The sequence below is a fragment of the Colias philodice genome, chromosome 21 (assembly GCF_061535455.1).
Source record: "Colias philodice isolate Cphi_HAF_F1 chromosome 21, ilColPhil1 Martin Lab GWU primary, whole genome shotgun sequence".
In the NCBI taxonomy this organism is placed as follows: domain Eukaryota; kingdom Metazoa; phylum Arthropoda; class Insecta; order Lepidoptera; family Pieridae; genus Colias; species Colias philodice.
Genome location: NC_143106.1, coordinates 6595445 through 6617484, shown reverse-complemented (window position 1 = coordinate 6617484; position 22040 = coordinate 6595445). Strand labels below are relative to the sequence as shown.

At 37.7% G+C, this 22040-nt stretch overlaps 1 protein-coding gene across 2 annotated transcripts in view; it reads right to left on the bottom strand.

The window, feature by feature from the left end:
• Positions 1–22040, bottom strand: part of LOC149478987 (uncharacterized) — a 33993-nt gene that overhangs the window by 4637 nt on the left and 7316 nt on the right. Inside the window, exons 2-8 of one of the 2 annotated variants that reach the window (XM_089708501.1) lie at positions 17419–17526; positions 16389–16629; positions 13601–13736; positions 5046–5157; positions 2659–2760; positions 1647–1748; positions 164–1433 (exon numbers count right to left, since the gene is read on the bottom strand). In XM_089708501.1, coding sequence (XP_089564627.1) covers positions 164–1433; positions 1647–1748; positions 2659–2760; positions 5046–5157; positions 13601–13736; positions 16389–16629; positions 17419–17526 — 2071 coding nt within the window. The remainder of the gene's footprint in view (positions 1–163; positions 1434–1646; positions 1749–2658; positions 2761–5045; positions 5158–13600; positions 13737–16388; positions 16630–17418; positions 17527–22040) is intronic. The other variant, XM_089708502.1, reaches the window with a different exon arrangement.

Sequence of the window (22040 nt, the reverse complement as noted above, 5' to 3'; positions counted from 1 at the left end):
AATTGTCCCGAAATATTTATTTATTTATTATTATATTAATTAGATATAATTTTAGCAGTTTTTCATCAGTATTATTTGTTAGTACTTTTAAATATATAGTCACCGGAGTCTTTATGTATATTCATATTTAAATATGTCGTAAACAATATGTATGCACGCTCACCGGATCCAACATAGTCGATGATCTGGTGCAGATGCGCGGTGTCTGCGGGCGGGTCGGGCGGCACGTAGCGCAGCGGCCGGCAGCCCGCGCGCACGGCCAGCCCGCGCCCCGCCAGCCCGCCGCGCCCCCGGCCCTCGGGCGCGTCGCGCACCAGGTCGCAGCGGCGCGCCCCGCCGCTCAGCAGCTGCTCGTTGATGTCGAACCCGAACGTCACGCCGTCCATGTCCCGCGGCCGAGCCTCCGAGTCGAGCAGAATGACGGGCGGCCGCCGGTCCGCCACCACGTCCGGCGCGGGCATGTCGGCCGGCCGGCCCGTCTCCGGCCGCTCCTTCCGCTGAACGCGGGCCGCGGGCGGCGCGGCCGGTTTGTCGCGCGGCCGCCTCGCGTTCAGAGCCGGGTAGTCGACGGCGTCGGCGGCGACGGGCGGGGTGACTTTCGGGTTAGGCGGCGGCGGCTCCTGTTTCTGTTCGCCGTCGCCCTCCGCGTAGAAGTTGCATGACTCGATCAAGTCGGGGATGTTGTGCCGCGTGCGCGCGATGTCCGCGTACGAAGCGGTGGGCGCGGGCGGCGGCGGCGGGGGCGCGGGGGGCGCGGGCGCGGGCGCCGGCTTGGGGCGCGACTGCGGCGCGTCGGCAGGCAGCGAGTGCACCGAGTCCATGTCGTCGTTGGAGTCGGAGCGGTCGGAGGGCGGCGCGGAGGGCGCGGAGGGCGAGGCGCGGCGCGCGGGGCGCGGGCGCGGCGCGGGCGGCAGCTCGTCGGCGCGGCGGCGCGGCTTGCGGCGCTTGGTGACCGTCTGGAAGTCCGTGAGCTCGTCGTCGGGCAGCAGCAGCGCGGCGCGCGCGTCGTCGCCCCACGAGCGGCGCTCCGGCTTGGCGGGTGCGCCCTTGGCGGTGAGGTCCTCGAGCTTGGTGCGCGACAGCTCCTCGAGCGAGGAGGCGCGCGTGATCTTGGCGCCCTTGTCCTTGCGCCGCTCGGCGGAGCGCTTCTTGCCCTTGTCGTCGCAGTCGTCCTTGTGCTTGCGCCCCATCTTGTGAGCGCGGGCGCCGTCCGCGTTCGATTCGATAAAACGCAACACCTCGTTCAGGTCCTTGTTGCCCTGGTAACCGTCGATCTGGTGCGACTTGATGACGGTCTCGTTTTTCGACGACTTTTTCCTCCGCGGCTTCTTGTGTTGACTAGATCCGGATACGGGCGAACCGAATCCGTGTACCGCGTTGCCGTTTTCGTCTAGAGATTTCTGTAAACGGTAGTGCACAGTGAGTATAGGCACCTGAATGAAAAGGAAAAATTACCGTTAGTCGTTTTAGAATCGGGGGCGTCATTACAAATAGCTCATCGCGATGAAGACGACCGCAGCAATGTTTATTGCGTGAGTGACGTGTTACATTTTAATGTGCATTCTCGTGAACGGGCAGAAGCGTGTCGCATGAAGGAGGCAAGCTGTGGACGAAAGAACGGCGAACCGTCCCCGGGCCGCACGTACCTTGTAGTCGTCCGCGGACGAACAGGCGGTCGAGCCGTAGTTGGGCCGCGCGAGCGGCAGCCCGCTGAAGGTGGTCGTCGTTAACACGTTGCGGGGCTGTTGCTGAGTCAAAACAACACCGAATAAATATAGAACAAACATCAAACTACACATCGACAGTCGCAAGTAGGCTTAGCAAACTATACCTCACACCGTTTACACTGACAGCACATGTACGTGTCGGAATGCGGTACCTGTGCGGGCGGGTGGTAGCCCCAGTCCAGTTGCAGCGGCTGCACACCACACGACTGAGCGCCGGCCACAGACCGCTAAACCGAAACGCACTAGCGTTGTGCCACGCGTCTCGTGTACGCACTTTCCGCCACCTAATATGGGGTGGAGCCTACTCGACTAATTGAGGAACTATGTAAGTTCCAAGTGTATCAGTGAGCAAACCAAATTACATAAATCCTGGGAGTCGAACCCGGGAACTCCTAGTCTTCTATTTTTGCTGTTGAAATAGTGATAAAAACTACAAAATAATAAAATAGAAATTAACAAATGAATCCATGAATTGATCAAATAACTACTTTGAGAATGACCTAGATAAAATATGAGAAAATTAAGAATTATTTCGAAATCAAGTCGTTAAGATAGAAGAAGAATATTCATGAGAACAGTCAAACAAAAAATAAATCAAAGCGCCCTTTGCGTAGTACATATTAGGTTTGGTGGTCTGTGGCCCAACTCACTTTTTATGGAATCGATCAAACGCCATCAATAACATAACAGCTCCTATATCTTCGGAAATATCATGCTAGTAAGTGTGAATGTAATCGATTTGAGTTAATCAATGAATGTCATGAATGTGTACAAAGTATTAAAAAAGTTGTAAAATTATTTTATAAATTGTTAAAATACACCAAATAATTAATATGCAAAGTATTGAAAAGGTAAACGGTGTGAGTTATAGATCAACTACTGGCAAAGAAGATTGGAAATACAGCAGGAAGCCTAAATTACTAGAATTCACCTTCGGATCGACAGCGACCGTGGACTGTGTAGTGGACGTCGTGTTGCAACTTGCCACAACCTCCGGTGTTGTGATGCAACTAAATGGTATAGCAGAGTCAACCTGAAATTAACAAATGTTTCCTTAGTAACCTCTCTACAACGCGCGCCACTTAAAGCACACGGAAATACTAAAGCTCCTACCTTCTCTGTTTCGTTATTAGACACCCCTTTGTTGTTAATGCTTGTTTTCGAGGGATCGCTATACATAATTAATTCTAAAGCGTCCTTAATAGACGATCCTTTCTTTACAGTGTTTGTTTCTTTTTGTTTCTTTCTATTTTTCTTCTTAGATTTCTTGGTTTGTTTGTCAATATGGTTACTTGTACTATCAGATTCATTATTTTTTAGTTCTGTTATAGTAGCGGTATTGTTATTTATGTTAAAAGCTGGTTGCATGAGATCATCGGGAAAGGTTAGAAAGACGTAGGAATTGTTTGGAAGTTCATCAAGCAATAATGGTTCGTTGTTTTCAGTTTTCAATTGAACCATAACATTATTTTCTAGAACTAAGTAAGAGCTTTGCTCGTTACTAGTGATAGTTTGAACATTAACAGAATCCAATATTTCCACAGTATTATACTGGCTATCTAGAATGAAATTTTGTCTGTCTACTTGTATATCTTCATTGGTATCACTATGCGTATGCAGGGGTTCATTTTCCAAGTTTTCTTCATTAGGTTTTGGAATTTCTAAATTAGACTCTCTATCATTTTCAATGGCTTTATCTGGGCCCAATGTCACATCAGATACAACATTTTCATTTATGTGACTATTTACTTGTAAGACTTCATTGGTATCGCCATGCTTATTCAGCGGCTCATTTTCCAAATTTTCCTTATTAAGTTTTGGGACTGTTTCAAAATCAGTCTCTTTATAATTTTCTACGGCTTTATCTGGGCTATGGCCCACATCGGATACAACATTTTCATTTATGTGACTATCTACTTGTAAGACTTCATTTATATCTCCTTGCGTATTCAGGGGTTTATTTTCCAAGTATTTTTCATTAGGTTTTGAGTATCTTTCTAAACCAGAGTCTACGTTTTCTACGGATTTATCTAGGCCGCATGTGACATCGAATACAACATTTTCATTTTTGTAACTATCTAATTGTGTGTCTTCATTGGTATCGCCATGCTTATTCAGCGGCTCATTTTCCAAATATTCCTTATTAAGTTTTGGGACTGTTTCAAAATTAGTCTCTTTTTCATTTTCTACGGATTTATCCGGGCCCAATGCCTGAACGGATACTTCATTTTTATTAACGTGGATATCTATTTCTATATCTTTATTGAATTCGCCATGCTTTTTAAGCGGTTCATTCTCCACATATTCCTTATTAAGTTTTGGGATTGTTTCAAAATCAGTCTCTTTATCACTTTCTTCACACTTTTCTGGGCTCGATGCACGAACAGGTACATCAATTTCTTTTATTTTCTGTTCTTTACTTCCACCTGCTTCATTTAATGCATCTTCTGTGTGAGGAGTAACACTTTCTATAATTATGTTTTTCGACGAGGATTTCTCTTGAGGTATCGCCTTAGATTCAGTTTCTATTTTCAGATCTTCTAACGGTTTAGGCTTGGCTATAGTCATAAGTCTAATATTTTTAGGGTTAACTATATTTGATAATTTTGGAGGAACTAAGTCATTACCCACCCTATCTCTATATATTTTTCTTAGACTAATATCACTTTCGTAACTATCACTTAATCTTAATACCCTGTTTTTGTTGTCTAGCACGTTTAATGGAATGCTATCAGATTTATCATAATGGTTAACATTCGATACACTACTCTGTTTAACAGTTTTGCCTTGTCTCTTTGAGTTATCAATGGCTCTATCTATAAATGTAGGACTACTATCAAAAATAACCGCTTCCGAAACATTCTTAATACTTTTATTATCTGAATACACCTCGAACTCGTTTTGTGCCGCATCAGTCTGTCGTTTACAATTATAGAATACGCGATCTTGAATCTGGGGCTGCGCATAATGCGCCAAGTTTTCGTACCACTGTTCGACAGTGTGCGTCCATCGCTCATGTTCTGTATCGGATTCGTATCCGACATGGTTGCGGTCGGAGCCGCGCGGTCCACTCGGTCCACCGGGTCCGGCCTGTGTGTCCGTATACCGGGCGATACCACCACTGTCGGGGGGACGGGCGTCGCGCGTGAAAACGTTCATCAGTTTGAGTTGGCTGTCGTACGGGCCGGCGGTGGCGGGGCGCGCGGGGGGTGCGGGCGAGGGCGCGGGGGCGCGGGGCGCGGGGGCGAGGGGCGCGGCGGGGGCGAGGGGCGCGGAGGAAGCGCGCTGGGGGCGCGGCGGGAGAGTGGTGGTACGCACCTGGTTGGACGCGGTGGTGGTGGTGACCGCGCGGCCCGAGCACACGCTGCCGCTGCCGATCTCGAGCGTCGCCCGTGCCGTGTACGTCATCGGGAACATTGGCTTACTCCGTCTGTGGACAACCAATGTCACGTCATTCATTTGAGAACGTATTTACGAATTAGATTATTGTAAAGTACCGTCAAATGTGGCTACTTGACCTTTACTTGGCAACTTGACCACACCTTCCGTTTAACAACAAAATATCAAATTTTGTAGAATTGAAAGCAAATTGACCTAACGTATCGATGTTGGTAGGTTTTTAAAATATTAATTGGCAACATATTTTAATTTTAAAGCGGTAACGCTGTTGGTTCTCGCAATATAACGTATCGAAGTGTGACTGTGACTAAGGATCTTTTGCCGGTGTCAGTATTAAACTGCACATCTCAGGTGAGTACAGTTTTGATATGTTGTGTAATAAACCCTACAGATTGATTTTACAGTGGGAACTATCCAATTTTAGGCTCATCTGTCGAAATATTTGCTTGGGCATTGATGCCTCAGGTTAGGTCAAGTTGCCATTGACCGCTGCGTGGCAACTTGACCGACGCCTAGGGTTGACACAAAAAATAACGTGATTGCATTTTTTCCTTTTTTTATCTGTTTCGAGTTTTGCATAGTAAAATCAATAAATTTGCTGCATATTTCGGACAATCCAGATACTTACTCTCTTTGATGACAACGATTTACCATATTTCTAATGAAAAATAAATGTTTCCTTATCTATTAATAAATTGTTAGAAATAAGTTCTATTGTATCTGTTGTAACAAAATAGCATTTATTATCTATGAGCATAAACTGGTCACACTGTCTGTGTACTGTGCAATGAATTAATAAAGTTAGTCTATTCCAAGATGTCTTCCTAGTTTTATTAGGTTATGGGCCCAGTCACATATTTGCGAGTTTTTCTAGTAGTTTTATCGTGTAAAAGTAATAATGTCGATGTCAGGCTATTTAGTAAATGTGCCAAAGTTAAAAGGACGCGAAAATTACGATGATTGGGCGTTCGCGGCAAGTAATTTTCTGTTGCTGGAAGGCATTGACATTGAAAACGTGCCGGCGGCCATCAGTGAAAATGAGATGAAGAAAGCCAAAGCGAAACTTGTGATGACGATAGACTGTTCATTATATGTGCATATCAAGAGTGAGACTACAGTGGGCGGTGTATGGAAAAAGTTGAAACAGTTATTTGATGACTCGGGATATCAACGAAAAATAAGTTTGCTTCGAACATTAATTTCAATACGTCTCGATAACTGTGAAACTATGACATCGTATGTATCTCAAGTGGTGGCAAGGGCGGATCCAGCCTTAGCGCCAGGGGGGGGTCACATAGACGTGGGCAATTTTCAAAAGCTATATTTTGGTAATTTAATTGATATGTAGATTTAAAAAAAATTGGTCAAGTGCGAGTCGGATTCGCGAACCAAGAGTTCCGTACAAACATTTTTATATGTTTTAATATTAAATTTATGCTTTTAGCAATTTTTCCTTTATCTGTGCTATAAGACGTAAGTTTCTATTAAATAAAGATTAAATATCAAGGTTCTGTGTTCACGGGAAGTACCCTGTAGGTTTTTATTCCTGGCAACACTTGCGAATGTTGATAAGCATGAAATGTATGTTTTAGCAATTTTTCCTCCATCTGTGCTGACCTTCAAATTTCAGAACTCTGTGTTCACGGGAAGTAGTACAGTAATACCTATAGATTTTGATTCCCTCGCGATAATGTCGAAATTTGCGATAATTTACAGCATAAACGTCTGTATCTTTTGATTGCGTTGGCTTATAAGTTTGATTTTTTCACAGCTTTAAGGAACCGTAGATTTGAGTATTCGGTATGAATTTCATCTTTGTCTTGACAGGACAGGCAGACAGACAAACTTGAAAAATATATATTTTTTGCAATTATTCCTGTGTCTGTACTATAAGATGTTGCTTTGTACCGAATTTCAAGATTCTGAGTTTACGGAAAGTACCCTGTAGGTTTTGAGTTTTGATTCCCTTGCGAATATCGAAATTTGCGAAATTTTTCGGCATTTACGGCTGTAGCTTACTATCTTCTGATTCGTTGACATAGAAGTTTGATTTTATTATAGCGTAAAGGTATTATAGACTTGAGTTTTTGGTATGAATATCAAGTTAATACATGTCAGTTAATACATCGGTCATGAGTAACAGGGTTGTACCTAAGTTAAAATATTTTAAAAATATTTTTTTATATTATAATCTAAGGAAAAATTCATGCTTTTTACAATTTGTAAACAAAGTCGTTGTCTCTGTGCCTATGTCCCTATGTATGATTAAATCTTTAAAACTACGCAACGAATTTCGATGCAGTTTTTTTTAAAGATAGAGTGATTCAAGTGGAATAGTATATCCTACTAAGTACTAATATTATAAAGGCGAAAGTTTGTATGGATGTATGGATGTTTGTTACTCTTTCACGTAAAAACTACTGAATGGATTTGAATGAAACTTTATCACAATATAGCTTATACATCAGAATAACACATAGGATAGGTTTTATCCCGGAAATCCCACGGGAACGGGAACTATGCGGGTTTTCCTTTGAAAACTCGGGCGAAGCCGCGGGCGGAAATCTAGTAATTTATAAGGATTTAGAAAAAGCGGGCAAGCCCCGGGTGGTAAGCTAGTCTGCGTTATAAGACGTTTGATTGTACTAAATTTCATGACTCTGTGTACTCGGGAACTATCCTGTAGGTTTTGATTTCTTAGGGAGTGTCGAATTTTGCGAAAAATTTCAGCATTTACAGCTGCATCTTTTGATTGTTGGTTAAAACGTTTGAATTTTTCACAGCATCAAGGGACCGTAGACCGTAGGATTTCGACATTAGCAAGGGAATCAATACCTGCAGGGAGAACCCTGTCCCGTAAACACAGTCTTGAAATTGAGTAAAAAGTATCGTGTTATAGCACAGATGTAGTAATAACTGCGAAAACCCTAATTATTTAATTAAATTAAATAAAAATATACATGTATTTAATTGATATTCACATCAGAACTCAGGTCTATAATAACTTAAATCTGTTATTAATTAATTCAAATTCTATGTCAACGCAATCTGAAGAAAAAGCAATTAGAGCCGCATCTTCTGTAATTCGCAACTATACTTGCAAGGGAATCATCAATCAAAACCTACAAGGTACTTCCCGTGAACACAGTCTTGAAATTTGGTTAAAAGCAACGACTTAAGCACTTACAAGCACAGATAAAGAAAAAAATCCTTTAAACAAAATTGTAAGATACATACAACAACATAATGAAAAAATATGTTTGCTCGGAGTCCTCGGTGCGCGAGTCCGACGCGCATTTGGCCGATTTTTGGTTGTAATTTGACTGTATTTTCTATTGTTCATTAAAAAAATTTTTGCTATTTTATGTCTTATCCAAAAACTGGGATATTTCGATATTTGAGGTTTTGTGTGAAAAGTGTAACAGCAAAAGTTGTAGAAAAAAAATTAATTACATACAACTTTACCATTACACTTTATTCCGCAGTTATAGATTTTTTCAAAAATCGAAAAACCTGTTTTTTGTCCTTAAATAATAAACGACCACAGGTCGACCCTAATAAACTTTTTCTATAATTTTTGTTATATTCTCTTCCGTTACCGTTTGTTATTGATTTCATTGTTTTTATATTACTTTTATGTCTCAAAATTCAATAAAAACATCATGTTGAACAGTATTAATTTGTTAATTTAAAAAAGTTAATATTAAATTAGTGGTCCACTCAGATCGTGGACCTAGCCCAGGGGGGGGTCATGACCCCGTGACCCCCCCCCCTGGATCCGCGCTTGAGTGGTGGATACAGCACAGAAGTTGAAGGGAACTGGTTTCGAAATCACAGACGAGTGGATTGGATCGCTACTTTTGGCTGGACTCCCAGAAAAATATTCACCGATGATAATGGCTATAGAACATTCCGGAATCGCCATTAGCGCTGACGTCATAAAAACAAAATTACTTGATATGTGTTCGGAGGTTGGTACAACTGGAGCGGATACTGCTTTTTTGTCAAAACATCAGCGGGGAAAAAGTAGCAACACTAACCGCAAGCAAAAATCAACGTCAACGTCAATGTCATACAATGACGCTTCAACCAGCAGTAAACAAATAAAGTGTTATAATTGCAAGAAAATAGGTCACTACAAAAGCAAGTGTCCAGAATTAAAAGCAAATAAACAAGTAAATGCTTTTAGTGCGGCGTTTTTCAACGGTTGTTATAGCACAGAAGACTGGTACGTCGATTCGGGCGCAAGCGCGCACATGACGTCGAATCAGAAATGTTTACTCCAACCACGACCGGTGCACGATAACAGAGAAATCGTAGTGGCAAATCAAACGACGGTGCCTGTAGTAAGTGTTGGTGAAACACAGATAACGACATGCGTGAACAATTCTCAGTACAATGTGATTGTGAAGAATGTATTGTACATACCAAAGCTCACGACAAACTTATTGTCAGTAAGCCAACTTATAGTTAATGGCAATAGAGTTGTGTTCAAAAAGGATGTCTGTTTAATATACAATCAAGTGAATAAGCTTATTGGTACAGCAGATTTGATTAATGGCGTGTACAAGTTAAACACAAGAAAATTAGAGAATTCATTATCGGCAATGTCAACCTGGCATAAGAGGTTAGGACATGTAAACAGTAAGTCCTTACAAAAAATGAATGAAGGTGCTGTGATAGGTGTTTCTTTTGAAGAGAAAGCTGACATTCAGATACAGAATTGTGAAGTGTGCTGTGAGGGGAAACAGTCACGTCTACCCTTCCCATCAGCCAACCATAGAAGTGAAAACCTACTGGATGTAGTACACTCAGATTTGTGCGGGCCGATGGAGACCAAGTCAATTGGTAATTCAAAGTATTTTCTTCTGTTTGTGGATGATGCCAGCAGAATGACTTTTGTCTACTTCTTGAAGGAAAAGAACCAGGTGTTTCAGCATTTCAAAGAATTTCGAGGTTTAGTTGAGAATCAAACAGGAAACAAGATAAAGAAGCTGAGAACCGACAATGGAGGTGAATTTTGCTCACATGAGATGGAGAATTACTTGAAACAAGTCGGTATAGTTCATCAGAAGACCAATCCTCACACTCCGGAGCAGAATGGACTCTCGGAAAGGTTCAACAGAACTATAGTTGAACGAGCAAGATGCTTGTTGTTTGAAGCTGACCTTGACAAAAGTTTTTGGGGTGAAGCAGTTAATACTGCAGTATACTTAAAGAATAGGACACCAGCCGCCAGTTTAGGCATGATGACCCCATTTGAGAGGTGGACAGGTGAGAAACCAGACCTAAGCAATGTTAGAATTTTTGGCAGTAAGGTAATGACACATGTTCCCAAAGCACAAAGACAAAAATGGGATAAAAAGGCTGATAAATTGATATTAGTTGGATATCCAGATAATGTTAAAGGATACAGATTGTATAACCCAAAAACTAGAAAGATCACTACGAGCAGAGATGTGATAGTCATGGAGAAGACAGAATCAGACAAAGCTCAGGTAGTAGTAAATAATAGTGAAGAAAAGTTAGAGAACAATGAAAACTTAGAAGAAGAAAAATGTTCATCAGATAGCCTAGTCTCAAATCCTAATGATCCAACTTATGTTAATGATACATCCACATCCCAAGATGATTCTTATCAATCAGTAGCCGATGAAGACTCTGTCATAGATGAAGAAGTTCAGGTACAGCAAGTTAGGAAACGTGAGAGAAAGCCAGTAGAAAGATATGGTATGACCAATCTATGTATTCTGGAAAACCTGGAAACTTATGAAGAACTGAGTTATGAATCTGCGATGAATGGACCAGATCAGGAACAGTGGAGACAAGCGATGATGGATGAATTGAAAGCTTTCAGTGACAATGAAGCATGGACATTTGTAGACAGGAGTGAAGCTGATAGAATAGTGCAGTGTAAGTGGGTGTTTAAGAAAAAATGTGATAATAGTGGTATAGTGCGGTACAGAGCTCGACTAGTAGCTAAGGGCTTCTCCCAGATTAAAGGTATGGATTATAATGAAACTTTTTCACCTGTATTGCGTTATTCTACTTTAAGACTACTTTTTGCTTTAAGTGTTAAACAAAATTTAAAAATGAATCACTTGGATGTACCAACAGCTTTTTTAAATGGTAATATTGATGAATGTGTATTTATGGAAATACCAGAATATTCTAATTTCATAAATTGCGATAATAAAGTTTTAAAATTAAAAAGGGCTATATATGGACTTAAACAGTCGGCTAGAGCTTGGTACATGAAAGTGGAATCTTGTTTGTTAAAGTTAGGTTTCAAGAAATCTAAATATGAACCCTGTTTATTTATTAAATGTCATGATAATGTAAAGATTTATGTAGCTATATTAGTTGATGATTTTTTTGTTTTTTATAACTGTGTAAATTCTTACAAAAAGTTAAGAAGTGTATTAGAAGCAAATTTCAAGATTAAAGATTTAGGTCAAATATTCACAAACGTACTAAGCATATTGATGTACGCCATCATTTTGCTAGAGAATGTGTTGATAATAACCAAATTAAAATTAACTATTTAGAAACTTCTTCTATGCCAGCAGATGTATTTACTAAGTCACTTTGTGTTAATAAACATTATAAATTCATAGAACAAATGGGAATAGGGGAAGTTAATTAAAATAGATATGTAGTTTTTCAATTGATTGTTTTTATTGTTGAAGCATTTGTAACGTTTAGTTATTGTAGCAAAAGATGTAATTTTTTGTCAGAGTATTTTGTTAAGAGAGGGTGTTAGAAATAAGTTCTATTGTATCTGTTGTAACAAAATAGCATTTATTATCTATGAGCATAAACTGGTCACACTGTCTGTGTACTGTGCAATGAATTAATAAAGTTAGTCTATTCCAAGATGTCTTCCTAGTTTTATTATAAATACCTATAAGTATTAAGTAATATACATATACATATGTATTAAATTTAGTTTAATAAATAAATAGTTCATTAAAATTTGTGTCTTATTTGTGACAACCCTATCCGACATGTAATGCTTTGTATGAAATCATTACAAATCCCGTGGCAACTTGACCAGGTAGCCAGAGCCTAACAGTTTATTGTAAAGCTTCGGGCTGCAATATTTAAAAAGTCGAAGACTTAAAAAGTAATAGCACCTTAGCCTAAAACAAGAATGTTAAGCATCTACCTATGAAAACTGATGTGCAAGGTCAAGATACCACATCAGTGTCAACTTGACCTGTATTACGTTTATTTGTAAATAATGTCAGATTCAATATATTTTAAAGAAATACCTACTAAAAGTGAATGATGAAATCATTCATGACATGAACAAATCATAAAATGTTAATAAAAGTTTAACATAAATAAGTTAGCTAAGAAAAAGTAAAAAAATGTGGTCAAGTAGCCACATTTGACCGTACTGTGATAGATGATACCGACAATATATGAATAGTTCAGAATTTTATTTAGTTACACGTTTTATTTCTTGTATCAAAAATGATTTATGAAAACTGTTTACTATTATATCACAATACGGTTAATTCAACGGTCATCTACCGTCAATTTGAAAGATCGATATCCGAAATAATTTTTAAGATATTTTTCAATCTATTTGCGTCCGTTTATGAATGCAGACTAAATGTGTAATGATCGCATTTTATTACATCTTATTACCGTTATAGTTTACATATTCGCAACTTAATTAACAGTTATAATTCATTTGAAGGACTTTAACCCAATAAAGGTTGGGTCACATTTTCATAATTTTCGCTGATAAAAGAAAAAAGTTTGGAAAATTCAAAAGTGCACGCCTCATAATTTTTTTTTAATAATTATTTATTAATTATTATTTTTGTTTATTTAATAACAATTAAACCACATCGAATCAGACCCTGAAAAATGAAAGGGTTCTATTCCTGAGCATACTCAAGCGTAAGAGAAAAAAAAAGACTCGATTAGTAAAGTATTTCGGTCGCTATCGTGTTAACAAGAAAAAGGATCCGCACATACAGACACACGGACGTCCAAGACAGAACTTTTTTAAACTGTTTTTTAACTAGTTTAAATAACAAAAATGACATCAAAAATATCATGAACGTTAAAAATAGTGTTTTTTCTTAATATGTGTGTGTATGTATTATCTTACAAGTGCAATGTATGATACATAAAGACATTTTAAGTTTGAAAAATCAGATGTTTTGCGCGAAGTGACAGTAGTACCCACCTCAACGCTTCGCTTATGAGGCGTGCAATTATGCTTATTCGTACTTTACATTTAATTAATATGAACATTATTTGTCTTGTTCTAAAGATAATATTAAATTTAGGGTTACTTCATTATATTTTTAAACTTGGTTATATTTTTTCCTTGTTTTGCTTAAAACTTTTTTGTACAGAATTTAACAAATTAAAATTAAAAATTATGTGTCGTAAATTTTCTCAACACAGAAATATCAACATCCGTCCCAATTTCGCATGATCCCCAGTCTTACCTGGTAACTAGTTCAACGTCGGGCGGCGCGTTGGCGTCGCTCGCGGACACGCGACGCTCGGCGAGCGGCGGCGGGTTCACGCAGCGCACTGTGGCCAGGTAGCCGCCGCGGGTCGGCTCCTCGCTTAGCAGGAAAGCTGCAAATGTAGTGTGCTAATGAGGATACTGTCTCACATAAAATAATCTTTAATGTTCTATATACATATACAGGGTGTATTCGTTAAGTGTGCACAGGCGATTTTTCCGTAAGTATTACAGATAACAAAAAACTTTAAACTGATATCGAAAGTACTTAACCTAATGAGTAAAATGGCGGTAATAAATTTTTAAAAATAAATCGAGAAATATCAAAAAAAATATCTTTAAACCCTCCCATACATTAAGTATGAAATATGAATATCCCATTGTACATTTAATATGAAAGATTTTAGCTTTCCATTTCTTTTTTTGGTTTTCTGCTTTAATTACTTCGCAAATTTGAAGTGACGTTTTTCCGGATATTTTCCGGGAATTTTCCGGACATTTTCTGGACATTTCCCAGGTATTTTCCGGGGATTTTCCAGGCATTTCCACGCATTTTCCGGGTATTTTCCAGATATTTACCAGGCATTTTCCGGACATTTCCCTGACATAATCTGTAAATGTCTGGAAAATCCCCGGGAAATGCTCGGAAAATCCCCGGAAAATTCATGGGAAATTCCCGGAAAATGCCTGGTAAATTCCCGGAAAATAACCGCAAAATGCCTGGGAAATGCTCTGAAATGTCTGGAAAATATCCGGAAAATGCGTGGAAATTTCCGGAAAAACCGTGGAAAATCCCCGGAAAATATCCGGAAAATGCGTGAATGTCCGGAAAATATATTTGCGAAGTAATTAAAGCAGAAAACCAAAAAAGAAAAAGAAAACTAAAATCTTTCATATTAAATGTATATGGGATATTCATTATTCATATTTCATACTTAATGTATGGGAGGGTATAAAGATAATTTTTTTGATATTTCTCGATTTATTTTTAAAAAATTATTACGGCCATTTTACTCATTAGGTTAAGTACTTTCGATATCAGTTTAAAGCTTAGAGTATTTATTAATACAATAGTATAGAGCGCGTGTATTGCACAAATTGCTTAGTGCGCATCGTAGGCACATGAGCTATAGATACTATATCGATGTGTGTGTGACAAATAGGGATGGGTAGGTATCAATTGCGTGTTGAACTATCGATAAGTTATGTAAATAAATATGTATCATAAGTAAATTTTATGTTCAATAAGTTATTAAAGGAAAAATATATGAATAAAGTATAAATATGTAATTTTAAATTTGTTTACCAACTGAATTAAGTTTGTTTATTCCGTTTGAATATTTCTTCTATTAATTATAAGTGCTTTAAAAAAATATGTTTAATTGGAATATCAGAAAAACGTGAGTACTTTTTAAATAATAAAGTTAATAAATAAAAGGTCGGATTTAGTGCTATTTCTTTAATAATAAATCAAACAATAATAATAATGTTTTAAAAATATTAAATTAAAATAAGAAATAATTAATAATTTAAAATGATAATATAATAAATAATATTCCTATATAATATAATATATATACATATAATATAATTATCCATTCTACTATCAAAATCTTCAAAATCAATTTAGCTGTTCAGAAAATATATCGTAAAATTACATACTTTACATTTACACTATAATACATTCGCATTCATAATATTAGAAAGTGTATGATACAAAACCCACCACAAATTTATTTATAATAATACATTTTTAAAAGAGTTTTAATTTTAAAGTTAAATAAATAATTTGTTAAAATATAGTTCTTCTAGTAAACTTTATATCGAGTACAGCGTTGATCAGGTCACATCACTACGATAACATGGCGGCAGTGAGGCGCACGAGCAAGCCTGCGCGTGTCCGCCTCCCACCTCCCTCTCACCCCCGCGATGCTAGATTTATTTTCATAAAAATAAGTATAACAATCGATTTACCGATGAAATGTGATACTGGATTTAAATATTGTGTATTTTCTAGTATCGTTTTTGCAAGATATAACTGCACATTTCACCATGTTTATTCCTAGATATGAATAAAAATCAAGAGCAACGCACTTCGTCAGCACTCAACCACGACTACGAGCGCGCGCGGCGGGAACGTCGTGTTGTTCCCACCTGTGCCTACTGTTCCCACTTGGTTGTTCGCGCTCTATAGATACTATCTATACTCTAAGGTTTAAAGTTTTTTGTTATCTGTAATACTTACACCCTGTATAGGTAGCTGATTTACAACTACTTATCGCGTACGAACGCAAGGCGTGCGCGCGGGAAGCTTATTCGTACCAAAAACATAATCCAGCACGCTGTTAGATGTTACCTGCTTGATTTGAACAACTTAAATTGGAGACAATAATCGTAATAATGCCACTGGATTAGAACAAGGAAAATAAGTATAAAATAGTAATAATATAGTGGGATTTCATTAATTATAGTTTCCGCTATGTTGTTTCGCAAAGGAAATACCTTTATAGTTTGTTACAGGAGCTAGAACAAGGAAAAGAGTATCCCCACCATACCATTAAAACATTCGCAATATTAGACACATCAAAGCACTTATCATTTATACTTATAACGGCATAATCCTGCCTTGGTAAGCTATGGACAATGTGCAGGAAACACATGTCCTGAAAACGACAGATTCTAAAAAAAACTTCTAGAACATTCCAGTACGCTTACACATATCCCGGTCGACAGAGGAAGCTGTAGAACATTGTGTTCAAGCTTACATGTATCGACGCCAGAGGGCAGGCTGCCGCCGTGGTGCGTGCGCGCGGACACGCTGCTGGCGCCGTGCGGGTGGTGCGGGCGGCGGCGCGGCGCCGGCTCGGCGGCCATCGCGGCCACCAGGTCCTGCAGGCTCGAGTGGTGCTCGCGGCGGCCGCCCTTGCGCCGCCCGCCGCGCGCGCCGCAGCTGCGCGCCGCCGCCTCGCACGCCTCCTCGTCCTGCTCCACCTCCTCCAGGAGCTCCTGTATCGGATGCGTATTTGTGAAGCGCGACAGCCCTCGCACGAGCTTAACGTTTGACACGTATTGGCTTCTACAGTAGCGTTGTGAAGGGGACAGATTCGTTTTTATGTTTGCTCGTTTATTTGCAATGGAATACTATTTCATGGGTATTTGGAAATATTTCCGCCAGTACAAAGGTGCATTGTTCCTAAGTGAGATATAGGTTTTGTTATTTTTATCCTAATCAATCTGAGTTTTTATGTAAAATTTTTGTTATCAAAGTTACGCTGTTTATCATATTCATCTTGTTTTCTCTGAGCAAATTATCCTGCTTTCAAGGCACTAAGAAAAAATTCAGCTCAAATTAGACAAATAGAATCTTCTTGTCTGTCTTTAAAAATTATCTATTAATTACATTTTGAGTATGTGTCTTTTTAAAACCAAAATATTCTACAAATGCACAAATTATTATCAGTTGTCGGTTAATTTTATCTACCTACATACACTTAAAACTGTTTTTTCTAAGGAATGCTTGAAAATGCGTAATTTTTACGTGCAAATGTTCTCATCAATTCTTTCAATGGATATTATTAATATGTAACAAAACACGCGAGTATAAATTTACACTTATGTTATGACACAAATTAACAATCGAATATAAACTGTATTGTAAGAATCAGGATTATTTAATTCTAATGATATCTTTATCACTAAATTATATGTATGTGTTGTACCTAACAAACAGAATTTCGTGATGAAGATACATTAGTGAAATATGTAACATAAAATGTGGTGCTATGTTAGTCGTACCTTAAATAAACTGCTTTTCCCCTCCCGATCTTTGGGACACTTGTAGGTGATAGCCTCATCCAGCAAGGCACGCAACTGGCCGTCATCTAACGTCTCCACATGTTTATTCTGTAACCACACAAAATGCTTCATATAATCACTAACACCAAACAATATACATTTTTAACTGACATGTCAATAACGAGTTTTGCTCTAGATATAATTAAAAATAAACGCTTACTTATACGATTTCAAAGTATCGACTTTTATACTGCATAATCACTTTGTTTTATAAATTGTAACGATGACAGCTGTATAACAGTATTTCGCAGCAAAGCTGCATCGTAATGAAATTCCACCAGTAGATACAAAACAATTTGAAAGTAACATTAGCTCAGCATTGATAAGATAACGACGTATCACAAAAACGCTCAAAGTAATTAGTCGTCTCTAACAGTTGTTTCTATCATTGGACTAGCTATTGAAAACCAATCGTAAAACGAAGGTTATGTAACGAGATTGGGTGTACTTCATTGAATTTCTAAGCGGCAAAAAACAAGGTAATTTAAATAAAATCAATGCGTGAGGAGGATATTCTTTCGAACACGCAAAGCGATCTTGGAACTTTTAAATATTCCGGTATCTATTTAGTGAATGAAAATGAATAATGTACATACAAGTTACAACCGGGTAACCGCATTCAATAATATATTATTAGTTAGTTACAAGTTCATATAGGCAATATTAGATACACTACTACTAAATGTATATTGCCGTGTCTGGCGATCGCTGGAACAAAAAGCAAATACGTAATGACATATCGCGTCAATTTTATCTCAGTAACCTCTGACCACGGTCACGGCCACTATTAAAATTTCGATCGCAACACTTAACTGACCTCTCGTACATTGATATTCGCCCCTCTCCAGTGTACACGCTGGGAAACTTACATAAAAGGAATTAAGGAATATTTCAATAAGATTTAAACATTTGAATTATATACATAATGTCTACATACAAATTCCCTGTTTAACTAATTGCGTTTTACACTCTCTGGGAGTGATCCATATAATTAGTGTAATCTAGGCCAGAAGTCTTATATTAGGCACAGATAGTAATCAGAAAAACAAAGTCAATGTTTGCGATCACGTAATAAATTTCGTAACAATGTTTCGGTCTATTGGTCGCTGAATCATTAGTTCCAAGGCTACCTTGCACACTGGAGAGCATTTTTAGTGATTCGTTCATTTGTTGTCAGGGATATTTATCTATAAGTACAGAGCTGATAGGTCTCAATATGTAACACAGATGGAGCTTTGTCTGTAATGGATATATAGCACAATTGATTATTATCCGTTTTGTAAATTTTGTACTTTGTAAACATTGGTGATTCACGCGTTAAATTTAACGTGCTCGCTTTATTTTCGTATCTATATTACATAGATTATATAATTGTCAGAAACCGCAGGGACACGCGAATTTGTATTTTCTATTTCTTCCGTCTTATATCCAAGAAAAGATTCGCTGATTTTATGCTGAAGGTGAACAATATGTCACGACATGAGGTGCGAACAAATTAATCATGTGCAATGAATCTTCATTTTAGTTATACGTTATGACTAGTTGTGCGAAATTGCTAGTTCTGGTGATTCCTGGGATATTTATATTCAAATGCGTGGATAATGAATGACGATGAATTTCTTAGGGAATTAAAATCGATTGGCAATACAAAATATTTTACGTAATGAATGTTATCTGTTTCGCAGTTTTACTGACAAAGCTTAAAAATAGTATGTATTTTATCTGTCCCTTATCTGAAATACATATTAATAAGCCAATAAAACAGCAACATAGAACTTAATAGAACCATAGAACTTTCCCATTAACAATATGTAAGAATATGTAGAATTATGGAATTATGTTCCAAGCTGTTACTTAAACGAGCAACCAAAAAATATTTTCAAAATAATATTTTACCTGAGCTACATTTACGAATCGTACGTACCAAACCACAAAATTTCAAACTGAGAACAGTAGCGCAGGGCTAGTCTCATAGATATCAAATTTCGATTCATTGTATCTTTTAACAAAGGTAGCAATGTGTTAAATTTCACTAGAGTACGTTAACAAATACGACCTCCCGCAAATTCTGTATTATAAAAGTGGAAATATGTTGCAATGTAATTAATTTCGTACGTACCTACGTTCAAATTAATACAAGAACTTTATGAAACCACGTGTTACAAGAAACCTACATAGGTACTCTTAATTAAAATTTAAATCACAAGTACAAAGACCTACGAAGTGTAGTGCGGGCCCAGATTATAAAAAAAAATTAAGACACAAATGTAGAACAAGTTTTCAAGACTTCCTTTCTGCAGTCGAGTGAAAAGTGAATAATACTGGGAGGTTGCATTAAAAATAGTTGACACAGAAACTGATCCCACATAAACATTTAAATAATATATAAGTATGAATATAAATGAACGTTAAAATTCACAATTTAAAGTCTGAACTTTTCGATGGTTACCCTGATAAAAGTCGAGATGTTGGATAAAACCGTTTTATATTTAAGGCTATTCAAACATAATATATTTTAATTAGCGTCTGCCTCATTAGGACAACGAAATTCGAATGCCGAAATTTTTAAATCTAAATTGCACAGATGAGCGATTTTTTATTTCTTTCTTTGTTAATTAGACCGAAAGAGGAAGTAAACCACTATGGAAAAAATATTAATTGACTGTATATTCTAAGCTTAAATAAATATAATTTAATAATTAACCCATTAATAAATGTTATGTGCAAAACAAGTCTAAATAATGACAAGTTAATCCTAATAGCGCGATCAATTACCTAGTAATTTTGAAGAAATCGAAGAACGATAAAAACACAGCGACATTCGGAAAAATAAAACTACAGAACAATAACTGTAACTCGTTTGTCGTAATTAATCAGAAAGCTTGGTCGCATTAGCGTGTCTAAAATCGCTTGTCAACAACAGATCGTGTGAACAGCCTTAGCAAGAAACCGAGACAGTGTGTCAGCGTTCCGCGGTGACGTGGACCGGAGCCAAAATGTAACGTTATTTACGAGTAACACCGTCTCGATATTGCATAGCTACGTCTTTTATACGGGAAATTAGCAGGAGTCGATTGATCGCCGATATACGTTTTACGTGGTGACAAATGACAGTCGGGTACCTTGAATATGTGAGCAGTAGAAGCTTCGAGGGCTAGCTTCAGATGTAGAGTGTAGACGCGTAAAGTGGTTTGTGTTGTATTTATATTTTTTTACTGTCCAATCTTATTCCCGTATTGACAAACTTGGGCTCAGTACAAGTGTAAAGAGGCTATGCCAGATTTTTATATATGTATTAATTTTATTGCTTATGAAAAACAAAACACCATCATTATTTACGTTCAGTCATTGCTCAAGGCCATCCCTATTTGTTTTCCTAACATCATAACATGTATGCATTAAAATTTATCTATCTTTTTTTAAGCTTAAAAATACATGCTTATAAACTTTTGTATAACCTTCGAACCCAGAAAAAATAACGAGTTTAGTCATTCACTATAGACACAGTTACAAACAGCATTACGCTATTTAGACTTACTTACTTATTTAAATAAAGAATAATTTTGTTAGTATCGGGGAATTTTCATGGAATTGCAATTTTGAGACGTTTTATAATTACGATCAATACATACGAGAGAAATACACACGTATTTCTATACAAAAAAGTATTTGACTTTATGGCATTCATTGGTACATCCGCCAGACTTGTGGCTGTGCTTGTGGCCAGCGACAAGTCAAGAGGACAAATCCGCGAAGACATAATAAACGAGGCAGTAGGTGCATCGTAAAGGATATTATATTTACAAACAATATCTTTAACAGTAACGCAAACTTTCTTTTTTTAATTATAATTTAAGAAATCGTGCTAATTTAACATAATTACGTAGCGCTTCTGAATTGTGCAGATATTTATCAGCACAGAAATTAATAATATAAATATGTAATTGCACTCTCACTGCGTTTGCCTTGAAGCTTTTGCATAAAATCCAATATTGAAAAACGAAATAACAATAATTTTTACATATTTGACTACGATTGGATACGTAATCATGCACGTAATATACAAACAAAGTAACATAATACTTTATGTACAACAATCGCAAAAAAGGAAACTAGTTTATAGATTCCTAGATTACTAAATCGTTCCACTGTATTATCCATAATTGTCGCAATAAAATAGCAGAAAACTTGAAAACAACCAACAACATTACCCTACCGGTGTTATTTTATGTACTATATTTAGTTCCAATTCAAAAAAATATGTCAGCAACTTAGTGCCCTCACGTGTCGTGTCTAGACGTTACCAATAATTTTGGTAACGAACGAAAGTATGGTTTAATTAATATGAAAAATATTGTTTATAACTAATTAATTCGGGTAACATAAAAAATATCCCAATTTCAAAAAGTCAAATACCTTAACGATGCGCTAGATATTTTTACGATAACCTGCAATGTTGAATGTTTGCCAAGAATCGGTTTTGTGAATCCACTATACTCGGTGGCCTCTGCGGAAATCTTGTGCAGAGTAAAGCCAGGTAAAATGCAATTCCAGGTTGGCTG